The following is a 21,388-nucleotide window of genomic DNA, read 5'->3' as shown; positions in this document are numbered from 1 at the left end:
TCCCTCACCGCGCGCGCACGTGCGCCCGCCCCAGCGCCGCCGTCTCGCGAGAGGGGCGTGCACGGTTTGACCCCGCCGGCTCGCCGTACTGCGGCGGGCGGGGCCATGCGCTGAGCTGTCACGGGCTCGGCCGAACTACGGGGCGCCGCAGCGGCCATTCCCCGCTGGGCCGCCGCCGCCATGCCCCGGTACGCGCAGCTGGTGATGGGCCCGGCGGGCAGCGGGAAGGTGAGCGGGGAACACGGGGAACGGCGGGGAACGGGGGCGGCGGGAGCCCCATGACGGCTTCTAACGGCCGTGTGTGCCTTGCAGAGCACGTACTGCTCCACCATGGTGCAGCACTGCGAGGCGCTGGGCCGCGCCGTGCAGGTGGTGAACCTGGACCCGGCGGCCGAGCTCTTCAGCTACCCCGTCATGGCAGGTGAGCGGCGGCCCCGGCACGGCTGGGCCCCGGCGGCGCCGGGCACGGCTGGGCTTCCAGCCAACCCCTGGCCGTGCGCCCGGAGCGGTTCTGTTCCTCTAAAACGGAGCCCGTGCAGCAGTGCAGGAAGAAGTGGGAAAATCGTTTCAATAAAATAGCGTTTGAGCCTTAAATTGGTGATTCTAGTCTGGTAATTCTAGTCTGGTAGCAAATAGTGCTCAGAGATGTCAGAGATTAACGCACTCTTGTACCAGGGATAGCTCCCCGCATCACGGGCTGTTGCCCTGTGCCAGCTCCAGCTCAATCCCTGTATTTACCTGCACCGGTGGTTGAGATGTACCGGCAGATGCCTCAGCTTTGAGAACAGCAACAGTGTTTGTGTCTGGACAAAGATGATAAGAAAAGCGCATCTTGATCTGGCCACAGCTGAGATACTTTCAGAAGAGATTCATTAGAAGATCCAGGACCATAAGAGCAAAATCTGGGGAATGAGATGTTTCCCAGACAGTCACCAGGAACCCTCCCCAAATAAGTCCCAGGAAGTATTTAGCATATATTTATTTGGGGTATTAAGGCATTTGTGTAAGTTTCATGAATTTAACCTGTTGTGTTTGGCTGCTGGCTGTGCCAGGGAGATCCCACAGCACTGCTATCAAATCTGTTGGTTTTCTCAGCTGCCAAACTGTCTGCAGAGCCCATTCCCTCCCTGCAGAGCCCATTCCCAGCCTGCAGAGCTCATTCCCTCCCTGCAGAGCCCATTCCCTCCCTGCAGAGCTCATTCCCTGCCTTTGGTGCCGTTTGTGTGTGCAGACATCCGTGAGCTGATAGAAGTGGATGATGTCATGGAAGATGAGTCCCTGAGGTTTGGCCCCAATGGTGGCTTGGTGTTTTGCATGGAGTACTTTGCCAATAACTTCAGCTGGCTGGAGGAGAGCCTCGGGCACGTGGAGGATGACTATGTTTTGTTTGATTGCCCAGGTAAGCACATGCCAATGTTTTGGTATCACTATTCATAATCATTGGAAAATTTGGTTGTAGACTGTTGTGATAATTCCCATTTTGTTGAGCAGTTAACAGTTGTCAGAGTCACTTTCAGATGTCTCAGGAGTGAACTTGGTCCTGGGCTGATCTGGGTGAGACTGCACAGATGTTTGGTAGCATCATGAGCTGTGGCAACTGCAAACTAGCACTAACTGGAGACCAAAGGAGGAAAAAATCTCCTTTTATTTATTTTTCACTTCACCCAAACACAGTCAGAGCTGCCTGAAAAGAGGGTGCTTTCCTTACCAGTTTTTATTTAAGTCCAGTTCCCCTGTCTACATATAACTGTGGACTGTTCCTGTTTGCTTCACATTCCAACCTGTTAACATCCTGAGTGTGCCCCAGGTCAGATTGAGCTCTACACACACCTGCCAGTGATGAAGCAGTTGGTGGAGCAGCTGCAGCAGTGGGAATTCCGTGTCTGTGGAGTTTTCCTCGTGGATTCTCAGTTCATGGTGGAATCTTTCAAGGTATCCATTTGAAATCTGTTAATAAACTTCATTTTTATAAAGAACAACAAGTCTGAGCCATCCAGGGAGCTGGGTTTGCCCAGAGGAAATATTGCCAGGTCCAGGGAGATGTGGTTGCTGTCACCAGCTGCCTCAGGCACAGCCTGCAGCAAGGACAGTCCCAGATGGATGGAAAGACAGCCAGCACTGTGAGAGTGCTCAGACTGGGACAGGCATTCACAGAGTCAAAACTTGACTGGGCAAACCCCAGAGCAGCCTGGTCTGACCTGGAAGTGCTTCTGTTTGAGCAGTTGTAGGAGCCAGGTAACCTCCAGAAGTCCCTTCCCACCTAAATTCTTCTGTGATTCCACGAGAGCTTTCTCAGACCCCAAGAACAAGCAGGCCACCTTCCCCATTTAGCAGTAACTGTCCCAAGAAGGGTTTGGGTTTTCTTAATGCCCTTTTCAGTGGCAGATCCATATTTGAGGCTCCAAAAATTGAGGGGGTACTCGGCACCTCCTTTTTCCAACAGAGAATGATTCCTCACGTGGCTTTGTGTCCATGTTCCATATATTCATGACCAGATTTGGCCTGTGGTTGAGTGTCCTGCGTGTTTGTGTTGTGCTTTTCTGTACTTTAATACATCATTTTTCATCCTCTTCAAGTTTATTTCTGGAATCCTGGCAGCTCTCAGTGCAATGATATCTTTGGAGATTCCACAGATTAACGTCATGACCAAAATGGATTTGCTGAGCAAGAAAGCCAAGAAGGAAATAGAAAAGTAAGTTCCAAAAAATTATTTACTCTGTAGTACAATATACTGAGGCAAAGTTCAACTCAAAAGTTGAGTCTAATGTTTCCCACAATTAAAACATGCTCTTTTGGAGTGGGAGAAGATGGATTGTGTTTATTTCAAACAATAGTGTTTAAACATCTGGGTAAGATGCTTAATTTAGTCAGAGTCAAAAGAATAGCTCCATGTTTGTACTGATCTCTGGATTTTTCTGTCAATAATTATATTGGATCTTTTGTGTCATTCTGAACAAGACTTTCAGTGGTGATGATGACTTTGTTTCTCCAGGTACTTGGATCCAGATATGTATTCGATGATTGAAGATTCTACAAATATATTGAAAAGCAAAAGGTTTAAAAAACTGACCAAATCTATATGTGGATTGGTAGGTATACTGCTTTTGAGCTGGTACCTTAAAATTCACTATCATTTTTTGCCCCTTTTTGACTCCATTTTTTAGTTCTTCACATAAGCATGAGATTCTTGATACTACTAATATGATAGTCTTGATATCTGGATTATAGCAAATGCATTTTCTTTGAATTCTTTTCTGTTGGCAGTTTTGGGAATTTGCTGCTGTGTAGAACTCAGGATTGGTAGCCAGGTGTTCTGAGGAGGGAATTGCCATTGGTTTGCAGTGTGACTAAATGGTATTTTAGAAGTCCAGAAATGAGGGGTTTAAGGAAGTGGCTTTGAGTGCTGTGATTGAGAATGAACTTTGTGCATTTCCCTGCCAACGTCCCTTGAATCCTTGTGCAGATTGATGACTATGGCATGGTTCGGTTCCTGCCTTTGGATCGCTCTGATGAGGAAAGCATCAACATCGTCCTGCAGCACATCGACTTCACCATTCAGTATGGAGAGGATCTGGAATTTAAAGAACCAAAGGTAAGGGATTGTTGGTGAGAAGATGAAAAATTGGAAAGTATCCATAATAGAAGTTGTGATATAAATATGTTCTTTGCCTTGCTAATAAATTATTGTCTTAGTACTGTTCAAAATAAGCCATGTTTGGTCTTTCAGTGACAATGCTTGTATCATCTTCATTTAGTTATAAAAATGAAATTCTTTAATATCATCTTGAGTATGCAGGTTGATCAAATGGTTGTTTAAAAGTATTGCTTTGGTTTTCAAAATTAACAGAATTTTAACCTTCAAATGCCAGAAATGACCACTGATATCACTTAGATGTTTTCCTGCATGACTGTTCAAAGTCTCCTAATGATTCCTGTGTTTATCCCAGGAAGGTTTATGTTTTTCTGTTTGTTTTTTTTTTTTTTTTTTTAACAGGAATGTGAAGAAGATAAATCTGCTCTTGTGGATGAATACTTTCAAGATCGTGTGGATGAGTAAGAAACATGTTCAAACTGGGAGGAAAATACTTTGTTTTTAGTAAAAAATAAAAATAAAATTAAAAAACCCCAACCCCTACACAAACACACTTGATGTGTTATCTGTAAAATAACTAATATTTATAATGGAGAGTGAGTTACATGAACTCGTATCTACTTTAATAAACAATTTTTTTGCTATGCTTGTGTGTGTTATAAAAATACATAGACCAGTGTTAGTACCTATAGAAAAGCAGAGCCAGAACCGGGCAAGAGGTTCAACAGACCAGCAAATCCTCATATCTAGTGGAAAAGGACTCAGAAAAATCTTGATCTGGCTGAATTAAACCATTCAAAAGCTGGGGAAACTACCGTGGTTTAATTGACCTCCAGACTGCCTTGGGATGAGCCATGCTTGGGGCGTGTTGAAAGGACAAACCCCAGCCCGGCAGCTGAATTACTGTGACACCTTCCAAACCTCCCCATTTTGTCTCCCTGACTCATGCCGGGAGTCAGATACCAGAGGACAATTTCAGCAACCCTGGCTCTCAGGGAAGGTAATGGTTTGACGGCCATTGGAATGTGCACCTAAAGTATTGTATCCCTCTGAACACAGCGCGTTTGGAGCCCTCTTGCGTTCCTTACACGAAGTGCCCCGTGCCGCCGGCTGGGCTGTGCTGGAAACGCACGGGAGAGAAACCAGCTGGGAGCGAAGCATCCCGGCACCCCTTCCCCGACAGGAGCGCTGCCTGCCGGGCCCCTCCCGGTGCCGGCAGTGCCCTGGTGGAGCAGTGCCTCTGGTGGAACAGTGCCTCTGCGTGGCCGCTCCCCGTACGGGCAGTGCCCGGGCACAGCGCTGCCTCCGGGGCGGTGCGCGGCTCCCGCTTCCCCTCCTCGCACCGCCTCTGCCGCTGCCTCATTTCCTGCAGCGTAGGCGGAGGAGGAAGCTCTGTGCCCGCTTTCCTGGCCGGTTCGCCCCGCTCCCCTCCGGCCCGGCCCCGCCGAGCCGCCTCCTGCCCTTCGAGATGCCGGTGAGCCGGGGCGGCGGGGGCGATCCCGGCCCGGGGAAGGGGCTCTGCTCGCTGCGGGGTCTGGCCGCGGGCACTGCGGGGAGCGGGGAATGGCTCTTCAAGGGAGGCTGCTGCGGGGCCAGCGCCTTCCTCTTCCTCTTCTTCCTCTTCCTCCTCTTCCTCCTCCTCCTCACCCCAGAGGGTGCGAACCCCGGCAGCAGCGGGGGAGAGGGCGGCCACAGCAGGGCTTTGCTCTGGCTTTGTTGGCACCACCTTCCCCTCAGTGGAATAAACTGATTCTCACACCCAGCCCCTCCCAGTCGCATCCTCCTCTGCCCCCCCACAAAAGGTGGGTTGTGAGATGAGGGATTCCCAGTGGCCTGGCACAGCGCCTTGGAAAGTGCCTAAAACTGAACTCATTCGTTTTTCCAGGAAGAATTTGTTGTATGCAGAAAGCTGGTTTGTTTTTCACTTAAATCAGTTTTGTTGGTTTGTTTTTACTGCACTAAGTCTGGCTATTTTAATAATTATCTACTACTAATAGCCAGACATGGAAATAAATTACATATTTTTTAATGACTTTCAGTGCAATGCCCCAAAATTCAGGCAGGTGAACAGGGCTTTTACCCCTTGGAGCTGCCAGGATGGGGTCAGGCAGACTGAGCATGAACTGTGCTTGCAGACCCACAATACAGATTTTATCCAATCTCCTGGTGCTTTCCTGGTCTTCACCAGAATGGCACCAAGATCTGGACTTAAATAGAAAGTAGCAATTGTTTCTGCAAGGAAAAAATGCTGGAAGCATCATAATGAACTAGGCTGTGACTCCTGCTTGATGAAGACGCATGATTGGATATGGAAATGTCTATTTTCAGTAGGATCAATAACCAGCTCTCCCTGTCTCTAGGCCTACCACTCCACTTTAATGGACTCAGACACCAAGCTAATTGGGAACATGGCACTGTTACCCATCAGAAGCCAGTTCAAGGGCCCAGCGCCTCGAGAAAGTAAGTTTATTATAATCTCTGAATTACTGGATGTAGCTCATCATCTCAGGGGCTGCTCTAAGCCAGCCCCAGCAAGAGTCACCAGTGGGAAATGGAAAGCTTTGCAGAGAGGAGGAAGGTTTTCAACTATTTCAGCTGTGCAAATCGTAGAGAATAATTATGCAGAGATAATCATGCCCCATGTTGAGCCCGTGGTTTCAGTAACCCAAGCCTCTGGTTGCTGTTCTGGTGCTTCCCCCTGTGCTCTGAGCAGGGTTTTGAGGAGGCTGTGCTGGTGTGAAGCCTCTGTGGCAGAGGAAGTGGAGGTTTAGCTACGGAAAGCTTACGCTCTGGGCTGCTCTGAGGGACAGCAGCACTGAGGGTGTGGGGCTTCAAAAACTGAAATTAAATTCCAAGCACCCCAACAGGGCCCACAGGCAGCCAGGGCAGATTCCCCTTCAACACCTGAACTTCCCAGGCAAGCTGTTCCCCAGAAATGTGGGGTTCAGTTTGAACAGGGAAATGGAAAGGAAGTGTTTCTGGATTTAAGCAGTCTTGGATGGTAGCAAAAGTCAGATTGTCACTGTGTTCTGCTCCCTTCCTTTATTTGAAGAGGATAATGGAATATGAGCGATTGTGCTTTCTCCACTTTTTTTTCTATCCTTTTATGATGTTAAAACTCTGATGAGTTACTCAAAAGTGGTAGAAAAGTGGGGAACTGCTGAATTGCTGCTGTTTGTGAAGTGACATATCAGAGGGGAAGGAGAAGGGAGTAGGAAGCTTAAATATTACAGTCTGAACTCAGGGTGTTTCAGAAGTTTTCTGTTACGTGGTGCTGACTTCTGCTTTTTGTAAATACCATGGTTTTGCTTTTGCAGTAATCCTTATTTATGTACTTCAGTGAGTAAAAGTTATGACAAATGTAGTGTAACAATGCACTGCTTAACTCTGTATTTCTTTTTATAGCTAAGGACACAGATATTATAGATGAAGCCATCTACTACTTCAAAGCTAATGTTTTCTTCAAAAATTATGAAATTAAGGTAATTTTTCGAGATACTGAGGATATTCTAGTTCTTTGGAGGGTTGGTGCTGTGGATATAGATTCATTTTCAAGGAAGTAATTCTGGAAGATCACAAACTCCCCTTCCACTTGATCTTTAAAGTTGGGTAAATGTCATGAATTGCAAATCTCTCTCTCATGGGGAAACTGTAGCCTCAAATGGCTTGAATTCATTCCTGTTTCAGACTTTATCAGTTCCACAAAGTCCTGTAATCTAAGAGTTCCTGCTCTTGTTTTGCAGAATGAGGCTGACAGAACACTGATCTATGTCACCCTCTACATTTCTGAATGCCTGAAAAAGCTGCAAAAGGTAAGAAAACTGAATTCCTGTGCAGGTGGGAAACAGTCTGTTCTGAGGATTGCTCTAAGGAAAGGATTTAATGATATTCTCCTTCCAGGGGAACAAATAATCCTGGAAGGAGATTTGTCATGGACCCCAGTCCCAGTTGTCAGAGCCTCAAATACTCCAAGGCTGTGGATGTGCTGTGTTGCTCTTCTTGATAAATTTTCCTGTTCCAGATTTGTGAAATGTTTGGGTCTAATGCTGTGTCAGTTCTTGTTCATAACTGCTAACCCATTGTTGGCCTGGTTCTTCCAGTGTAACTCCAAAGGCCAGGGAGAGAAGGAGATGTACACGCTGGGAATCACTAACTTCCCGATCCCAGGGGAGCCTGGCTTTCCACTCAACGCCATTTACGCCAAACCTGCCAACAAGCAGGAGGAAGGTAAGGCTGACCCAGGCCCTCTGAGGGTCACACTTCATTAACTGCACTTAGAAAAATTACTTTAAACCTAAATCTTCTAAATCTGCAGTCTGTCTTCTGAAGGCTGCACAAGCTGGATTTTCTGACCTTGAGGATTCCCCTGGTTCCATAGATAAAGTGAGCTAATCAACTCAGCCAGCTGCAGCCTGCAGATATGAAACTCCCTCTCTGCTTTAAAGCAGTCTGACTTGTCCCTGTTAAACCCAGTTTGGGTTGGTGCTGCCCAGTTCACCCTGGTTTTGCTGTGCTGCTTTCAGAGGTGATGAGGGCCTACCTGCAGCAGCTGAGGCAAGAAACCGGCCTTCGCCTGTGTGACAAAGTGTTTGATCCTCAGAGCGACAAGCCAAGCAAGGTGAGAGTTCAGAGGCATCAGCACAGAGTCAGTGAGAGGCTGGGGGTGCTTGTTCAGCCTCGTGTGGAGAGAAGAGAGATGATGGGTGAGGGTAACTTCAGCCAAGCCTGGCTGAATTTACAGCTGCAAGTTATCAGTAAATTTAATCTGATGTGATGTGACAGTGAGTGCCAGTTTGGGTTGCTTTCAAAAGCAGGGCAGTAATGAGAGGGGTCTGGCTCAGCTCTTCAAAGCACTGCACATCTGCTCGTGGCTGGGCTTGCAAAAGGAGTTCACAAGCACGAGAGGTGCTGTTTCTCTTCCCAGGCAGCTCTGCTTTGAGAGCTGCTTTGAAGTCGATTGTTTTGCCTCACGTCGAGATTGAAAAAATCGCTAATCAATGAATGAGTCACCTCCTGAGTGTTCACATGTTTCATGTGCAAATGTGACTGCATTTAATGTTGAAATCACTTAGGCTAATTTACTTTCAAAGGCATAGCTTCCTGATGCATCCCTCATTTATGATTGTATTGGGATAAAATATAACAAAAGTAAAATAAGAGAAAGTAGAATTTCCTGTTTTAATTCAAAGTCCTGTAATATGAACTCATTGTGTCCATTCCTGTTGTCTTGTTCACCTCAATTCAAGTGTGGAAAACTATGTGTAAAACTGGATCCTTAATATTTGTTGTGTGTCAGAGATTGAATACTTTAAAGTCAATGGAAACCACTTCTGATTTTCTGACTCTGTACTTCCTTCTGCAGTGGTGGATCTGCTTTGTGAAGAGGCAGTTCATGAACAAGAGTCTCTCAGGCCCTGGGCAGTGAAGCAAAGTGGCAACAACTTTAAGCATTTCCACAGCAAGATGTTTGAGTCTTTTGCCTTTGCTTTGGATACATTTTGTACCAAGAAAGAATTAAGTGCTTATGAAGTAAAAAAAAAAAAAAAAAAAAGAAAAAACCAAACCTGTCAATGAGTGATAGAGGGAGAGCAAAAAGATAAGTTGTGGAAGCAAATATTATTAAGCTGGTGCTTAATAAGTGATTTCTAACGTGCTGTTTCAGATGCAAGCTGCTTTGTAATCGTGGCTACAGCATTTCAAACAGGGCTTGTATTTAAGAGAAGAAGTGGGCTTGGCTGTGGGGCAGGGGAGCTGTGTCATTGCTCTGCTGGCTGGAGTCGGTGTCGTGTGTCCAGGGAAAACAGACCTCTCACGCTGTGTTGTCCAGTGCAGTGATTTTTACCTTGTTTTCAATAAAATTTGCTTGTAATTAACGTGGTAACTACTGTGTGTCTTATGGACAGCCTTCAAAGAGGTTTTTGCTTTTTGGTGAAAGGCTTTGGGGTGACCCGATTGTGGCCGTCCAGGACTTGAGGGGAGCCACGAAGAGCCTGGAGTGCCAGGACAAGAGGGAACGGCTTCACGCTGACAGAAGGCAGCTTTAGATTGGATTATGGGAAAAAACGTGAGGCATTTCCCAGAAGAAATGTAGGTTTTGAACGGTTTTTCTTCTCCATTAACAATTTTTATAGGCAGGAGCATCCTTATCTCGGAGACGTCAGTCACATTTAGCTGCAGCAACCATCAGCGTATTTGCAGAAGGACAAGGGGCGGACTCGGGAGCTGTGGAGGCACAGGGAGGGTGTGTCTCGCACCAGAACACCCACAGAGGAACGAATCCCCTCACAGCCGAGCTCGGACCCCGCTCTCCCCTCACAGCCCCGCCCGGACCCCGCTCTCCCCTCACGCCGTTCCCGCCTCCGCGAGGGGTCCTCGGCTCGGGTTGCCCTCCGCGCGCCTGTCGGGCCGCGCGGGCAGCGCCTTGGCCGCCTATAGGCGGTGGCGCGCGAGGACCCCTGGGTGGCGCCATTTTGGAGTGGCGGCGGCGGCGGCAGCTCCGTGCCCGGTGCCTCGCTCGGGGTCTCTCCCGGTTCTTCCCCGGCCCCGTCCCGTCCCTTCCGCCCCGCCGGCCGCAGCATGAGTGTGGTGGAGCACGTGCGCGAGATGGCGGCCGCCGGGCTGCACTCGAACGTGCGGCTGATCAGCGGGCTGCTCCTCACCATGAGCGGCAACAACCCGTGAGTGCCCTGCCGGCAGGGGGCGCGCGGGCCGTGAGGGACGTGAGGGAGCGGGGCCGCTCCTGGGCTGTCCCTGTCCCTGCCCCTGTCCCTGTCCTGTTCTCCGCCCCTAGGCTGCCCCTGTCCTATTCTCTGTCCCTGTCCTGTCCTCTGCTCTGCTCCTGCCGGGGATGGAGCCCACCTCTCTTCGGGTATCAGCATCAGCGTCCCTTTGGGGTGCCCCCTACAACATGGGTGTTCTGGCAGAGAATCATAGAATCACCGAAGGGACCTTGAAGACTGTTGTGTTTCACCCCTCCTGACTTGGGCAGGGGCACTTTCCACTATCCCAGGGTGCTCCAAGCCCTGTCCAGCCTGGCCTTGGACACTTCCAGGGATGGGGCAGCCACAGCTGCTCTGGGCAATCTGTGCCAGGGTCTCACCACCCTCACAAGGAAGAATTTTTCCTTATATCCAATCTAAAGCTACCCTCTGTCAAGTGTGAAACCATTCCCCCTTGTCCTGGCACTCCCGGCCCTTGTAAATTGTCTCTCTCCATGCTTTTTGTTGGCTCCCTTCAGGTCCTGGAAGGCCACAGTTGGGTCATTTGGTCTGCACGCATGTTAGGAGTTTTATAGAAGGGGTTTTTATAATGTGGGAACAGGAATAAAATGTAGGAAAGGCTGTACAAGGAGCTGAGTTGCCTTTTAAACTTGAGTCCAAACAAAACTGTTCTGAAATCTGAACAGGTGAAATGCTGGATCCTTAGCTAATAAAAGGTGAATGAATCCTAGGAGAAAGTTGATGCAGTGTAATGGATGTTTACAGCCCGTGGCTTGTTACAGAAAGGGTGGGGGCAGTGGCCAAGCAGCCAAACATTGAGCTGCTGCTGCTGCTGAGGTGTCAGGAGTGGCTGCTGCATTTGTTTGTTTACAGATAACAGAATTTGGTGAGATAAGCCCTGTGTGAGGAGTCAGTGCTGTTACCCAATGGTCGTTCCAGTGCAGTGAAGGGGCTGCAGCAGTTGCAAGTTGAGGCCAGACAAACCAAAGCTACAAATACTTTGTTTCTGTTAGGTTTTGATTATTTTGCAGCCATCTCTTCTCAGCCTTTCTGTCTGCATTTCTTCCAGGGAGCTGTTCTCTCCCTCTCAGAAGTACCAGCTCCTTGTCTACCATGCAGACTCCCTGTTCCACGACAAGGAGTACAGGAATGCTGTCAGCAAGTACACCATGGCCTTACAGCAGAAAAAAGCCTTAAGTAAAACCTCCAAAGTCAGGCCTTCTACTGGGAATGCTGCATCAACACCCCAAAGCCAGGTAATTAGGAACTGATGATGTGCTGCACCAAGTGATCACATTCCCCCTTCCAGTTAATGTTTGCTGACTCGATATTCACTGAGTCACTGAGGCTGGAAAAGATCCTTGAGGGTGAATCCCTGCCAAGTGCATCACTGACCACATCCCTGAGCATCACCTTTACGTGTCTCTTAACCACCTCAGATTGTGCATTTATCATGTCAAATAAACCTGACATTTAAGGCTAATTAGTTTGATAATATCTGTGGTGTTTTCTAATGCAAAACTTTAAATGGTCTGCAGCATGAAATTTTTCTGTATGTGTACTTCATACTTTTAATTTGAAGACTAGCAGTGAGCTGCATTGTTAACTTACATGCACCAAATATTTTTCAACACAGTATAAATATTTATGAAGAAACCTTATTAAAATTTTCATACCTGATTAAACCAACATCATATTAAAATCTTTCTTTTTTGTTTCAGTGTTTACCATCAGAAATTGAAGTGAAATACAAAATGGCTGAATGCTACACAATGCTGAAGCAAGATAAAGATGCCATTGCTATTCTTGATGGGATTCCTTCCAGGCAGAGAACTCCAAAGGTGAATTCTGGCAGGTTTTTGTCACAGCCTCGTGGTCAGTGTATCTCTAGGGCAGCACATACTATGTAGGTTTAATGGCATTTTGTCTTTTTCATTAGTTAAATATTGTTTGGTAGCATCCCCTAATTTTAAATTAGCTGATTTGGACCCTTTTCTTTCAAATCATACCAATTTTGTATTTCCTCTGTTAGAAAGAATTTAAAGAAAAAAATGAAGGGAGTTAAATGTTTTGTGCATCTTTATTAACTTCTTGTATAGTTGGAGCAGTGGCAAATCCTTGAGAGGCTGGAGACTTTGGCAAGTAGAAAGTTTGCTAGTGCTCCATCTTTTAAAATCTTTTAATCCTTTTCAACAACACTTTAGATAATGTTAAATATTTAGATCCCTTTGTGGTCTGCAGTGCCAAATCCGTGGAGTCTTTGCTCGTTGGCTCTGTTACTCAGAAGGGCTTAAAAGATTAACACATCAGATCAGTCAGCTGTGTTTCATGTTAAATTGTCCTAAAAGTGTACAGGCTTAAACTCCAGTTAATGTCAGAGTGTTCTGACCAACTTGCAAACAGAAAAGTTTGAGAAAAGCAAACTTTTTGCCTATATAGGCCAGTAAATGGAAGTGCTGCAGCAGAAAGCAGCTCCTTGTGTTGTGAGGAGCTCAGATAATTTCTGTTCTTTGGTCAATCATGTCTCCATTCAGAAGCTGGATGGAAACTCTCTCTGACTTTGCTAAGTTAATTCAAACACTTGCATGGACAGAGAGATTCCTGGAGGGGACTGATTAAGGGATGTACAGATCCTTCTTGGCATTGTGTACTTGCCCATCTTTTGACTTCTTTGCTGCAGAGCACAGATTTCAAGGTGCACTGTGCACATACAAAAGATTGGAGATTTCATTTCTGTGCTCAGAGGGAAGCCACAGTTTTCCTTTTGTCCTATATGGTACCTTGGAGTGTTCTCAGAAATGCAGGTTATGTTGTCCTCTGCCCAGAGCAGAGGCAGGCAGGCCTGAAGGCAGAGTTGTGACCTTTCTGAGTGGTTCTTTGTCCTCCTGACCCTCGGCTGTCCCACTTTGCTGTTGTCTGCAGATCAATATGATGCTGGCAAACCTCTACAAGAAGGCGGGGCAGGAGCGCTCCTCGGTGACGAGCTACAAAGAGGTGCTGAGGCAGTGTCCCTTGGCCCTGGATGCCATCCTGGGTGGGTGTCTGCACTCTCACTACTCAGCCCTGGTAAAATTTGAATTACACTTCTGTAGCTGTCTTGTATTTGCATGTCGTACCCACATTATAGAAACTGTAGCAGGCCCTGTCATCAGCTGCTTGTGCTTGTCAGGGGATGGAGTTTCTGCCCCTCAGACATTTTGTATCAAAAGCAGTTTTGGGTGGCTGAGACTGATGTGTGAACCCCTCTAAACAGGTTTGCTCTCACTGTCAGTGAAGGGAGCAGAAGTGGCCTCCATGACCATCAACATCATCCAGAGCATTCCCAACCTGGATTGGCTCTCGGTGTGGATCAAGGCATACGCCTTTGTGCATACTGGAGACAACACCAGAGCAATAAACACCATTTGGTAAGAGTTGGAAGAGCTTGGTGCAATCGAATCAAACATAAATTCTTGTCTAGAATGATATTCCAAGTGTCATTTATAAATAACAGGCACTTATTTTCCCTTGAAGCTCTTTAGAGAAGAAGTCATTGCTCAGGGATAATGTGGACTTGCTGGGGAGCTTAGCAGACCTGTACTTCAGAGCTGGAGATAATAAAAACTCTATCCTAAAATTTGAACAAGCACAAATGCTGGATCCTTACCTAATAAAAGGTGAGTAAATCCTCAGAGAAGGTTGACCTGAGGAGTAACATGCAGTGGAATATTGTGTATTGTTTACCCAGCTTTCAGTTCAGAATTGACATTCAGAAGCTGCATGTCTTGAACCCTTCTAGGTAGTTGCACACTTTAGAGTAGGTGTTTGTGGGTTTTGTGGCTTTTTTTTTCTTGTGAATGAACTTTCTATTCCTTGAGGATTGATCCTCCAACGTGTCTCTTTAGGAATGGATGTTTATGGTTATTTATTGGCACGTGAGGGTCGGCTGGAGGATGTGGAGAACTTGGGCTGCCGGCTCTTCAACATTTCTGACCAACATGCAGAGCCCTGGGTGGTGTCTGGGTGAGTTTTCTTTCCTTTCTCACCTCAGCTCTGAATTTGCTGAATGTGGCGGGTTTCAGCTGGCACAGTGGGTTCAGCTTGTTTTGTTCAGAAGGTGCTTTGCTTTCCTGTCTGTTCTGTTCCTGGGTAACTTACATTAGCTCTCTGTAAATATCTATTGTGGTTTTTTTCTGTCTGTTAAATTTAGAGTTACACACCCGTGCAATACCAACAATATATTAAATAGTAACAGTTTTAACATCTATATTAGGGTGTTTTAAATTTCTGAAGAAGCTTTTTTCTTAACTTCAAATACAAGAAGTTGAAACACGAGAAGTTGAAAACCCCCGTGGCTGCACACAGGCCCTGCAGGCAGTGATGTTTCCAATCCCTCTCCTTGTTCTGTAGGTGTCACAGTTTCTACAGCAAACGCTACTCCCGTGCCTTGTACCTGGGAGCCAAAGCAATCCAGCTGAACAGCAACAGCGTGCAGGCTCTGCTGCTGAAGGGAGCTGCCCTGAGAAACATGGGCCGGGTGCAGGAGGCCATCATCCACTTCAGGGAGGCCATCAGGCTGGCCCCCTGCCGCCTGGACTGCTACGAGGGTGAGCCCTGGGCAGCTGCTCCAGCTGCTCTCTGGGAGGGCTGGGGCCGTGCTGAGGGTGAGGCAAGGGAGTGCACAGCAGCTCTTGCCCCCTGTAAATGATTGTTACCCCAAAAGCTGTGGTGTGATCAGGGAGGGATGTGGGAGAATGTGTGGGTTTGTAAGAATGATGTTCAGAAAGGGCTTTTCTTGGGTTTTGTGTTGTTTAATCTGGAGGTAAACAAACTTGGGTGGTTTTAGCAGCTCATTTTTGGATGGTGAGGTTAACTGATGGTTAGTTCTGCTGGGAGCTTTGTTTTGTTGTATTTGTTTAAATATTTAAATCTGGCTGATCTCAACAGCAGCTTCAAGTAGTGAAGAATCCAGGTGAAGTGTTAATTCTCTCAGTATTGGAATTGGACAGAAACATTAGATGAGGTGTACTTAGGGTTTGAGGTTTTTTTCAGTGCCTGACCATTAATAAACATCAAGTCAATTATCTGTAGAATGAGTATGTTGACAAGCACAGATTCACTTTCTCAATTGTAATTTATATTTGCTTATTGGAGTGTCAGCTGTTCAGCACCCGAGTGCTACTAAGTGCAAACAATAGTGGAGGGCTGAGTGCCTGTGGTGCTGAGTCAGACCCTGAAGTGTTTCCATGTGACCCCACCAGGTCTCATCGAGTGTTACCTGGCATCCAACAGCATCCGTGAAGCCATGGTGATGGCAAACAACGTGTACAAAACCCTGGGGGCAAACGCACAGACCCTCACCCTGCTGGCCACAGTCTGCCTGGAGGACCCAGTCACGCAGGAAAAGGCAAAAACATTGCTGGACAAAGCTCTCACACAAAGACCTGACTACATTAAAGCTGTGGTAAAGAAAGCAGAACTTCTCAGTAAGTTCCTTTTCCCCCTGTGTTGGTTTGTTTAAAGATACCTTTGTACATGGAAAGGTGTTCTGGAGCCACATCCATGTGGAGGATGTGACAGTGATGGCACAGCCCAGGGGTTTATCAGTTCTGTCCTGAAGGAAAAATCACAGGAATTCATTGCATCCAGCAGCTGATATTACACTTAAAGCAATTGCAAACAAAATGTTTTGACTTCAGAGTAGTTGTAATTGTGAATGTAACAGCTATTGCAACAAAAGGCCATTGTTTAGAGTTAATCTTGCAAGAAGTAGAGGCCTGCTCTGCTGACAGCTCTAGAGGGACAAACAGCCTTGTGTTGGCAAGACTGTGAACACTATGACTTTTTATAGATTTGTCTCAGCTGTTGATCAAAGCAGTATTTTTGCCTGTGGACAGGCAGAGAGCAGAAGTATGAAGATGGGATTGCCTTGCTGAGGAACGCCCTGGCCAACCAGAGTGACTGTGTCCTGCACCGCATCCTGGGCGACTTCCTGGTGGCTGTCAACGAGTACCAGGAGGCCATGGACCAGTACAGCATAGCCCTGAGGTAAAGCACACCCTGCCACTGCGGGGGCTTGTAACAGCCACTCATCAGCTTCACTGAGTACAAAGATGAGCTGCTGATTGATTAGGAGGAGAATCAGAGGTGGCTTTGTATCATTCTCCATTAAAGTAACAAAACCACACAAGTGACACCCAGTTCGTGAAGTGGTTGGTCTTAAGATTTCAAACTGAGAAGTGCAAAATGCAGGGACTGTATTAATGCTAAATATGTCACCAGGCTTGTGATTCCTTGACTAACAAAAGGATTAAGGCATGGAATTATTTATAATTATTAATTATTTTATAGTCAGACTTTAAGATCCATTCCTTTACATTAGAAGGTGCATATAAAAATGAGCTGTTCTATAAATTTTAATAGTATGATTCAACTTAACATAATCTAAAGGCTATTTTAGGGTGTTACTTTTTAAAATATTCCCATATTTTGATTGCAACATCTTCAATTTGCCTTAAACCCAGCACTTTATGTCCCCTGCAAACTTGCATAGCCTAAATGGGTCAGCTGGTTTTTGCCTGCTTAGATTATATTTAGTCAGAGTCATTTAAATTTTTACTGCTTTCATGTTACTTTATAATTAGTATTGCTGGGAGAGGTGACTAAGTTTTCTGGAAGAGTGGGATGTTTAGATAAATGCATTCTTGGGGATCAGAACTGTTTTATAAAGAGATTTAAGACTCAGTGTTACAGCAGCTCAAGGGGAAGTTGCATCATCATCTAAAATAAGCTTCCTGATGATGTTAAACAGGAAGTGCAGACAACAGGATGAGATTTTATTGTTACTCTTTACACTGAGGCACAAAGAGAAAAAAGTTTCAAGACAATGCTTTATTTTTGTTCCTCTCTTCAGTTTGGATCCAAACGATCAGAAGTCACTGGAAGGGTTGCAGAAAATGGAGAAAGAGGAAAGTCCAACAGATGCCACCCAGGAAGAAGATGTGGATGACATGGAGGGCAGTGGAGAGGAGGGGGACTTGGAAGGCAGTGACAGTGAAGCAGCTCAGTGGGCAGATCAAGAACAGTGGTTTGGGATGCAGTAAAAGCCTCCTGCTCCTTGTTTTGGCACCTGAACACACCACCAGGGCCACTCTGCTCAGAAGAACAGAAACTATGATTTTTTTTTTCAGTAACAAAAGACTTGTTTTGTTTAAATAGACTCTGAAACCAATTAATAGTTCTGTGCATCTCAATACTGTGGAGATTCTTGATGCTTCTTATTTATTAAGTGTATGGGACTAACTGCATCCAAGGTTATTTACAACTTCCATTTTGAAAAATTCCTGCTAAAACTAAAACCTTCAGAATCTGAGGTGTGTAATGAGCCTTTTGTTTGTGTTGAAAACAATGTCTGAGTTCTGTCCAGGGCTGAGTGCTTGGGCAAGTTGTAAATCCAGTGGTTTGTACCCCTTTGTGGGAAAGGCCTTGCTCATTTGTGTGCAGCCATTTGGGTCTGGGGGAGCTACTTGAGTGTGGCTGAAAGCAGCACTTTCCTTTTGCTGTGTTTGTTCAATTAATTTGTCTTTTTCTAGGGCATTACCTGTGCTGTCCAGGATGAATTTGGGACAATAGGCAACTTGGACTTGATGGACACTTTTTATAGCTGATTTCTCTGTGTACAGAATTGAGCCAGTGGTGGTGAATTAAAGTAATTTCCTCAACCCTTACTAAACCCTGCAGTCACTTTAAGTCTGTGCATGAGCATTTATTTTAAAATGCAGTTTAGTTTTATTTCAGTATGTTCCTGGAAGGTTTTGCAGCAGTGACTCAAAGCACTTTACATTCTGTGTACAGCTCTGACATTTGAAATGCTATAAAAAGAATTAATCCCTCTTCCCTTGCACTGCTGGAGAAACGTTAAATTATGCAAATACACATATTGTCCTGGTTTTTCCATGTTTATATACTTCCTGGTTTTGTCAGGTAATTTTTGAATTTATGTCTTTTTCCCCTCACCTTTTGAAACAGATTTGCTTCATGTACAAATTTCCAACCTCAGCTTTTCAAGGGTGAACTGCTTTGGGTAATCTAGAAACTGTTTCAGTTCTGTGGGCTTGATGTGTGGGAAGAGGAATTACTTATTTTTCTTACAGTTCTGATTTCCTTAGTCTTTACCAAATGTGGTTTTATAATCTTTATATCAAGTGTTTAATTCCTTTTGTATTTATTTTGTTACCACAGGTATGCTGGAGCACACAGACTTTTTAGACAGCTAAAAAAATAGCTTTGAGTATCAGTTGGAGGAAAAATGGCTTTTTGTTACAAACACATGACATGGAAAAGAAGCTTCTCCCTGAAAGGCAGATAAGGGTAAAAGATCCCTCTGTGATGTTGTATCAAAAATGCACAACAAAAGAGGCAGATTATTGTCTGTTTTGGAAATGTTGTGGTGTGTCATGGCTTACAGAGGAGGAGTCCAAGAGTTCATCCATTTAGGAAAAGAAAACAGCTGCTTGTCTGTTCTCTCTGGAATTCTGTGGGCTCGAGAGTTTCCAAAATACCCAAATGAGTTCTGGTTCCCTGAAGGTGGTGGGGGAAGAGCAGCAAGGCAAAGCTGTCCTGGCCCTTGGGCTGGCACGAGCTGCTCCTGCTCCTCAGTGAGCACATTCACCAAGTGTGGAACATCTCAGGAGAGCAAACATTTCATTAATGACTTCCTGGCAGAGGAGAGGCCTTGTCCTGTTCATCTCCTTGCTGTGGGATGCAGTGAATGGATTTCAGCTCATCACATGTCTCATAACAGAAAAAACGTGCAAGATACTCAAAGCATCTATTTTTATATAAAAACCCTTTGCTTTCTCCTCACACTCAGCATTCACCAGCTGAAAGCTGGGTAGCTGCATTAGCTTTCTAGTTGTATTCCAGACCTCTGCTGAGAATGAAAATGGAGTTGTTTGTGTTACTAAACTAAAGACAGGATACATGTAATTGATGAGGAGTATATGAGATATGTGCTGTATTTTTCAGCCATTTCAGTCTAATGATTCCTTTGAATAGGTCATTCATTTCAGGTGGCTTTGCACATTTCTCTGAAGTATTTATGTAGAAGAGCAAACAGGAGAGCCACAGTTGTATTGAAACCATTCTGGAGTGTGTTTGTAGATAATCTGGTAATCTCTGCTTTTAGAACAGGCAGGAAACTAAAACGACTTCAAGATGAGTCCTTGGGTGCAGCTTGAGCAAACAGGTCCAGGCACAGCTCAGAACACCTAGAGATGGCTGTCAAATGTGATTTGTACCCTCACAGCTTTGGTTTTCTGAGAACTGGGTTCCTTCCTGGAAATGGGAGCTTGGGAGAGTCTGCAGGTGAAGCCTGGTGAGTACCTGGTGGGATTTGTAGCTGAGTGTGATCTGTGCTAAGAGCTGCACTGTGGCTGTGGAGCTCTGAGGTGCCACACATGGTGAGATTATAAAGGAAGATGTATTTGGCTCTCACTTCAGAATTCTAGGGGGATTCTGCTTGCCTATTAATGAGCCTTCATTACTGCTTTAATTTTAGAATGTGATCTCTGGTTCTGCAGAGTCTGGTACTCTCCAATGCAGTTACAGGCATTTAGTTCAGGGAATACAACAATTAGTCCTTAATAAGCAGCTGACCTCATTCCCTGCCTCAGTCACATGCTCTGCACCCAAGAAGAAAAGATCACAAAGGCAAGAACTGAAGTTCAGGCTCTGTTAGATCAGTGATGGAAGTGGAACAGTTTGGAAGTGTACTGTGAAGGGTTGGAAGTGTCTGAGGTGCTGGGTAAGGGCAGAGTGCCCCTGTTTGCCTGAAATCCTTGAATTTAAACCACATATTTCATTACTAACTTTTAACTCTCCTACTTTGACAGAAGTGATGGGAAAGGGACAGAATTTCATCAAACTGTACCTAGACTTGGCTAAGGGCTAAAAGGCTGAATTGACCAGAGTCTGAAAGCAGCACACATTCATGGTGTGCTTAGAAATTGCCTAAATAATGCATTTACTCCTGTCATGTCTGATAACACCTGCAATACTGGCAGGGTTTCTAGTTCTGGAGATTTCTAGATCTTGGGAATTCAGGAATTGTGAAGCAGAAATAAAGGAGGGACTGAGGACTGCTGGCCAGTATCAGTATTCTCTGTTGAACTGAGGTGCTTCTTTTGCTGCTGCTGCTGCTGATTACAGAGAGATTTTTGATTAACTGGGACTTCCCCCTTTCAGTAACTGTCTTCCTCATTAAGCCTCTTTGTGTGTGATTCTTCCCTTCTTGCTTTTCAGGAGCTCAGTGATGTGGAAACTGATCCAGCAGGGCAGGAGCAGGCAGGATTTCTGATTCAGCAAACCTTATTCCCTCACTTAGATCTCAGTGGTAAGGAAATCTGAAAGGCTGGCTCTGCCATTCTTATTTCAAGTTGCACAAACATACCACAACCAAATGTATTTAAAAAACCCAGATCTGTCTTAAATTTAGTGACCTTAGGAGGGCTTAAACTCAGTATAAACCTATGATTTCAAACGAAATAGTCTTAGTTGGTTAAAATGTCCTGTGGAAGCTGGCCAAGAGGAGGCAAGGATGTATATGAGACTAGGTGTTTGGGGAGGAAATTGATAATAAAATACAGTTATTTTGGTGCAAAGGGGGAAAAAATAAAATGTTCACCTGGGGAACTTGAGTGTAACAATTTATGTGTTAAGGAAAGCCCTTTGGCCAGTCCCCATCACTTGATGGAACAACACAATAGAAGGAATCATCTCTGTTTTCACTCACAGGCTCTGCTTTGCAAAGTCTGGGCTGTGGGAGTGGGTCCCTGCTGGATGTTTACTCTGTACAAGCCTCTCTCTTTCCAAGAGCTTCCAGAGGAGCCAAGGACTCTGTGAGTTTGGAGATCAGATTCCTTTTCCTCACCCATCATCCCATCAAAATAGCCGTGTGGCAAATGGAGTAATGGTTTGGGGTGTGAGGTAAAATCTTGGGGCCTGATAAATTGATGACCAAAGTCTTCTCTGCACCTCCATGTGGGTAAACTGTTGGGATGAAATCTTTTAGAAAAGCAGGTGCTCAGAGCTTCTCTCA

At 45.6% G+C, this 21,388-nt stretch overlaps 3 protein-coding genes across 3 annotated transcripts; all 3 read left to right on the top strand.

Moving 5' to 3' along the window:
• Positions 1-109: 109 nt before the first annotated feature.
• GPN3 (GPN-loop GTPase 3) lies at positions 110-4,236 on the top strand. Its single transcript, XM_066562113.1, has 8 exons — positions 110-228; positions 313-421; positions 1,232-1,399; positions 1,808-1,932; positions 2,577-2,692; positions 2,993-3,089; positions 3,464-3,592; positions 3,995-4,236. The coding sequence occupies exons 1-8, from the start codon at positions 181-183 to the stop codon at positions 4,055-4,057; spliced, it is 855 nt and encodes a 284-aa protein (XP_066418210.1). The 5' UTR covers positions 110-180; the 3' UTR covers positions 4,058-4,236.
• A 722-nt stretch (positions 4,237-4,958) lies between these two features.
• Positions 4,959-9,465, top strand: ARPC3 (actin related protein 2/3 complex subunit 3). The gene is made up of 7 exons (XM_066562098.1): positions 4,959-5,066; positions 5,953-6,052; positions 6,998-7,074; positions 7,336-7,404; positions 7,693-7,819; positions 8,116-8,210; positions 8,955-9,465. Exons 1-7 carry the CDS (start codon positions 5,061-5,063, stop codon positions 9,015-9,017), a joined length of 537 nt encoding a protein of 178 aa, XP_066418195.1. The 5' UTR covers positions 4,959-5,060; the 3' UTR covers positions 9,018-9,465.
• Positions 9,466-10,062: 597 nt separating this feature from the next.
• Positions 10,063-18,039, top strand: ANAPC7 (anaphase promoting complex subunit 7). The gene is made up of 11 exons (XM_066562066.1): positions 10,063-10,269; positions 11,381-11,567; positions 12,033-12,152; positions 13,234-13,345; positions 13,565-13,718; positions 13,825-13,967; positions 14,196-14,313; positions 14,701-14,897; positions 15,552-15,776; positions 16,188-16,338; positions 17,204-18,039. Exons 1-11 carry the CDS (start codon positions 10,169-10,171, stop codon positions 17,391-17,393), a joined length of 1,698 nt encoding a protein of 565 aa, XP_066418163.1. The 5' UTR covers positions 10,063-10,168; the 3' UTR covers positions 17,394-18,039.
• Positions 18,040-21,388: the final 3,349 nt, after the last annotated feature.

This window comes from Molothrus aeneus, chromosome 18 (genome assembly GCF_037042795.1).
Source record: "Molothrus aeneus isolate 106 chromosome 18, BPBGC_Maene_1.0, whole genome shotgun sequence".
Taxonomy (NCBI): Eukaryota; Metazoa; Chordata; class Aves; order Passeriformes; family Icteridae; genus Molothrus; species Molothrus aeneus.
The sequence above is the reverse complement of the archived record's forward strand: the minus strand, read 5'-3'. Positions and strand labels throughout refer to the sequence as shown.

Bases quoted from the DNA above. Each gene is read 5' to 3' on its own strand.
- ANAPC7 (XM_066562066.1), top strand. From the start codon at position 10,169: ATGAGTGTGGTGGAGCACGTGCGCGAGATGGCGGCCGCCGGGCTGCAC. The intron at 14,314-14,700 runs GTGAGTTTTCTT...CTTGTTCTGTAG, and splicing joins GAGCCCTGGGTGGTGTCTGG to GTGTCACAGTTTCTACAGCA. The intron at 15,777-16,187 runs GTAAGTTCCTTT...GCCTGTGGACAG, and splicing joins AAAGAAAGCAGAACTTCTCA to GCAGAGAGCAGAAGTATGAA.
- GPN3 (XM_066562113.1), top strand. From the start codon at position 181: ATGCCCCGGTACGCGCAGCTGGTGATGGGCCCGGCGGGCAGCGGGAAG. The intron at 229-312 runs GTGAGCGGGGAA...TGTGCCTTGCAG, and splicing joins GCCCGGCGGGCAGCGGGAAG to AGCACGTACTGCTCCACCAT. The intron at 1,933-2,576 runs GTATCCATTTGA...ATCCTCTTCAAG, and splicing joins TCATGGTGGAATCTTTCAAG to TTTATTTCTGGAATCCTGGC.
- ARPC3 (XM_066562098.1), top strand. The intron at 7,820-8,115 runs GTAAGGCTGACC...TGCTGCTTTCAG, and splicing joins TGCCAACAAGCAGGAGGAAG to AGGTGATGAGGGCCTACCTG. The intron at 8,211-8,954 runs GTGAGAGTTCAG...TTCCTTCTGCAG, and splicing joins AGAGCGACAAGCCAAGCAAG to TGGTGGATCTGCTTTGTGAA.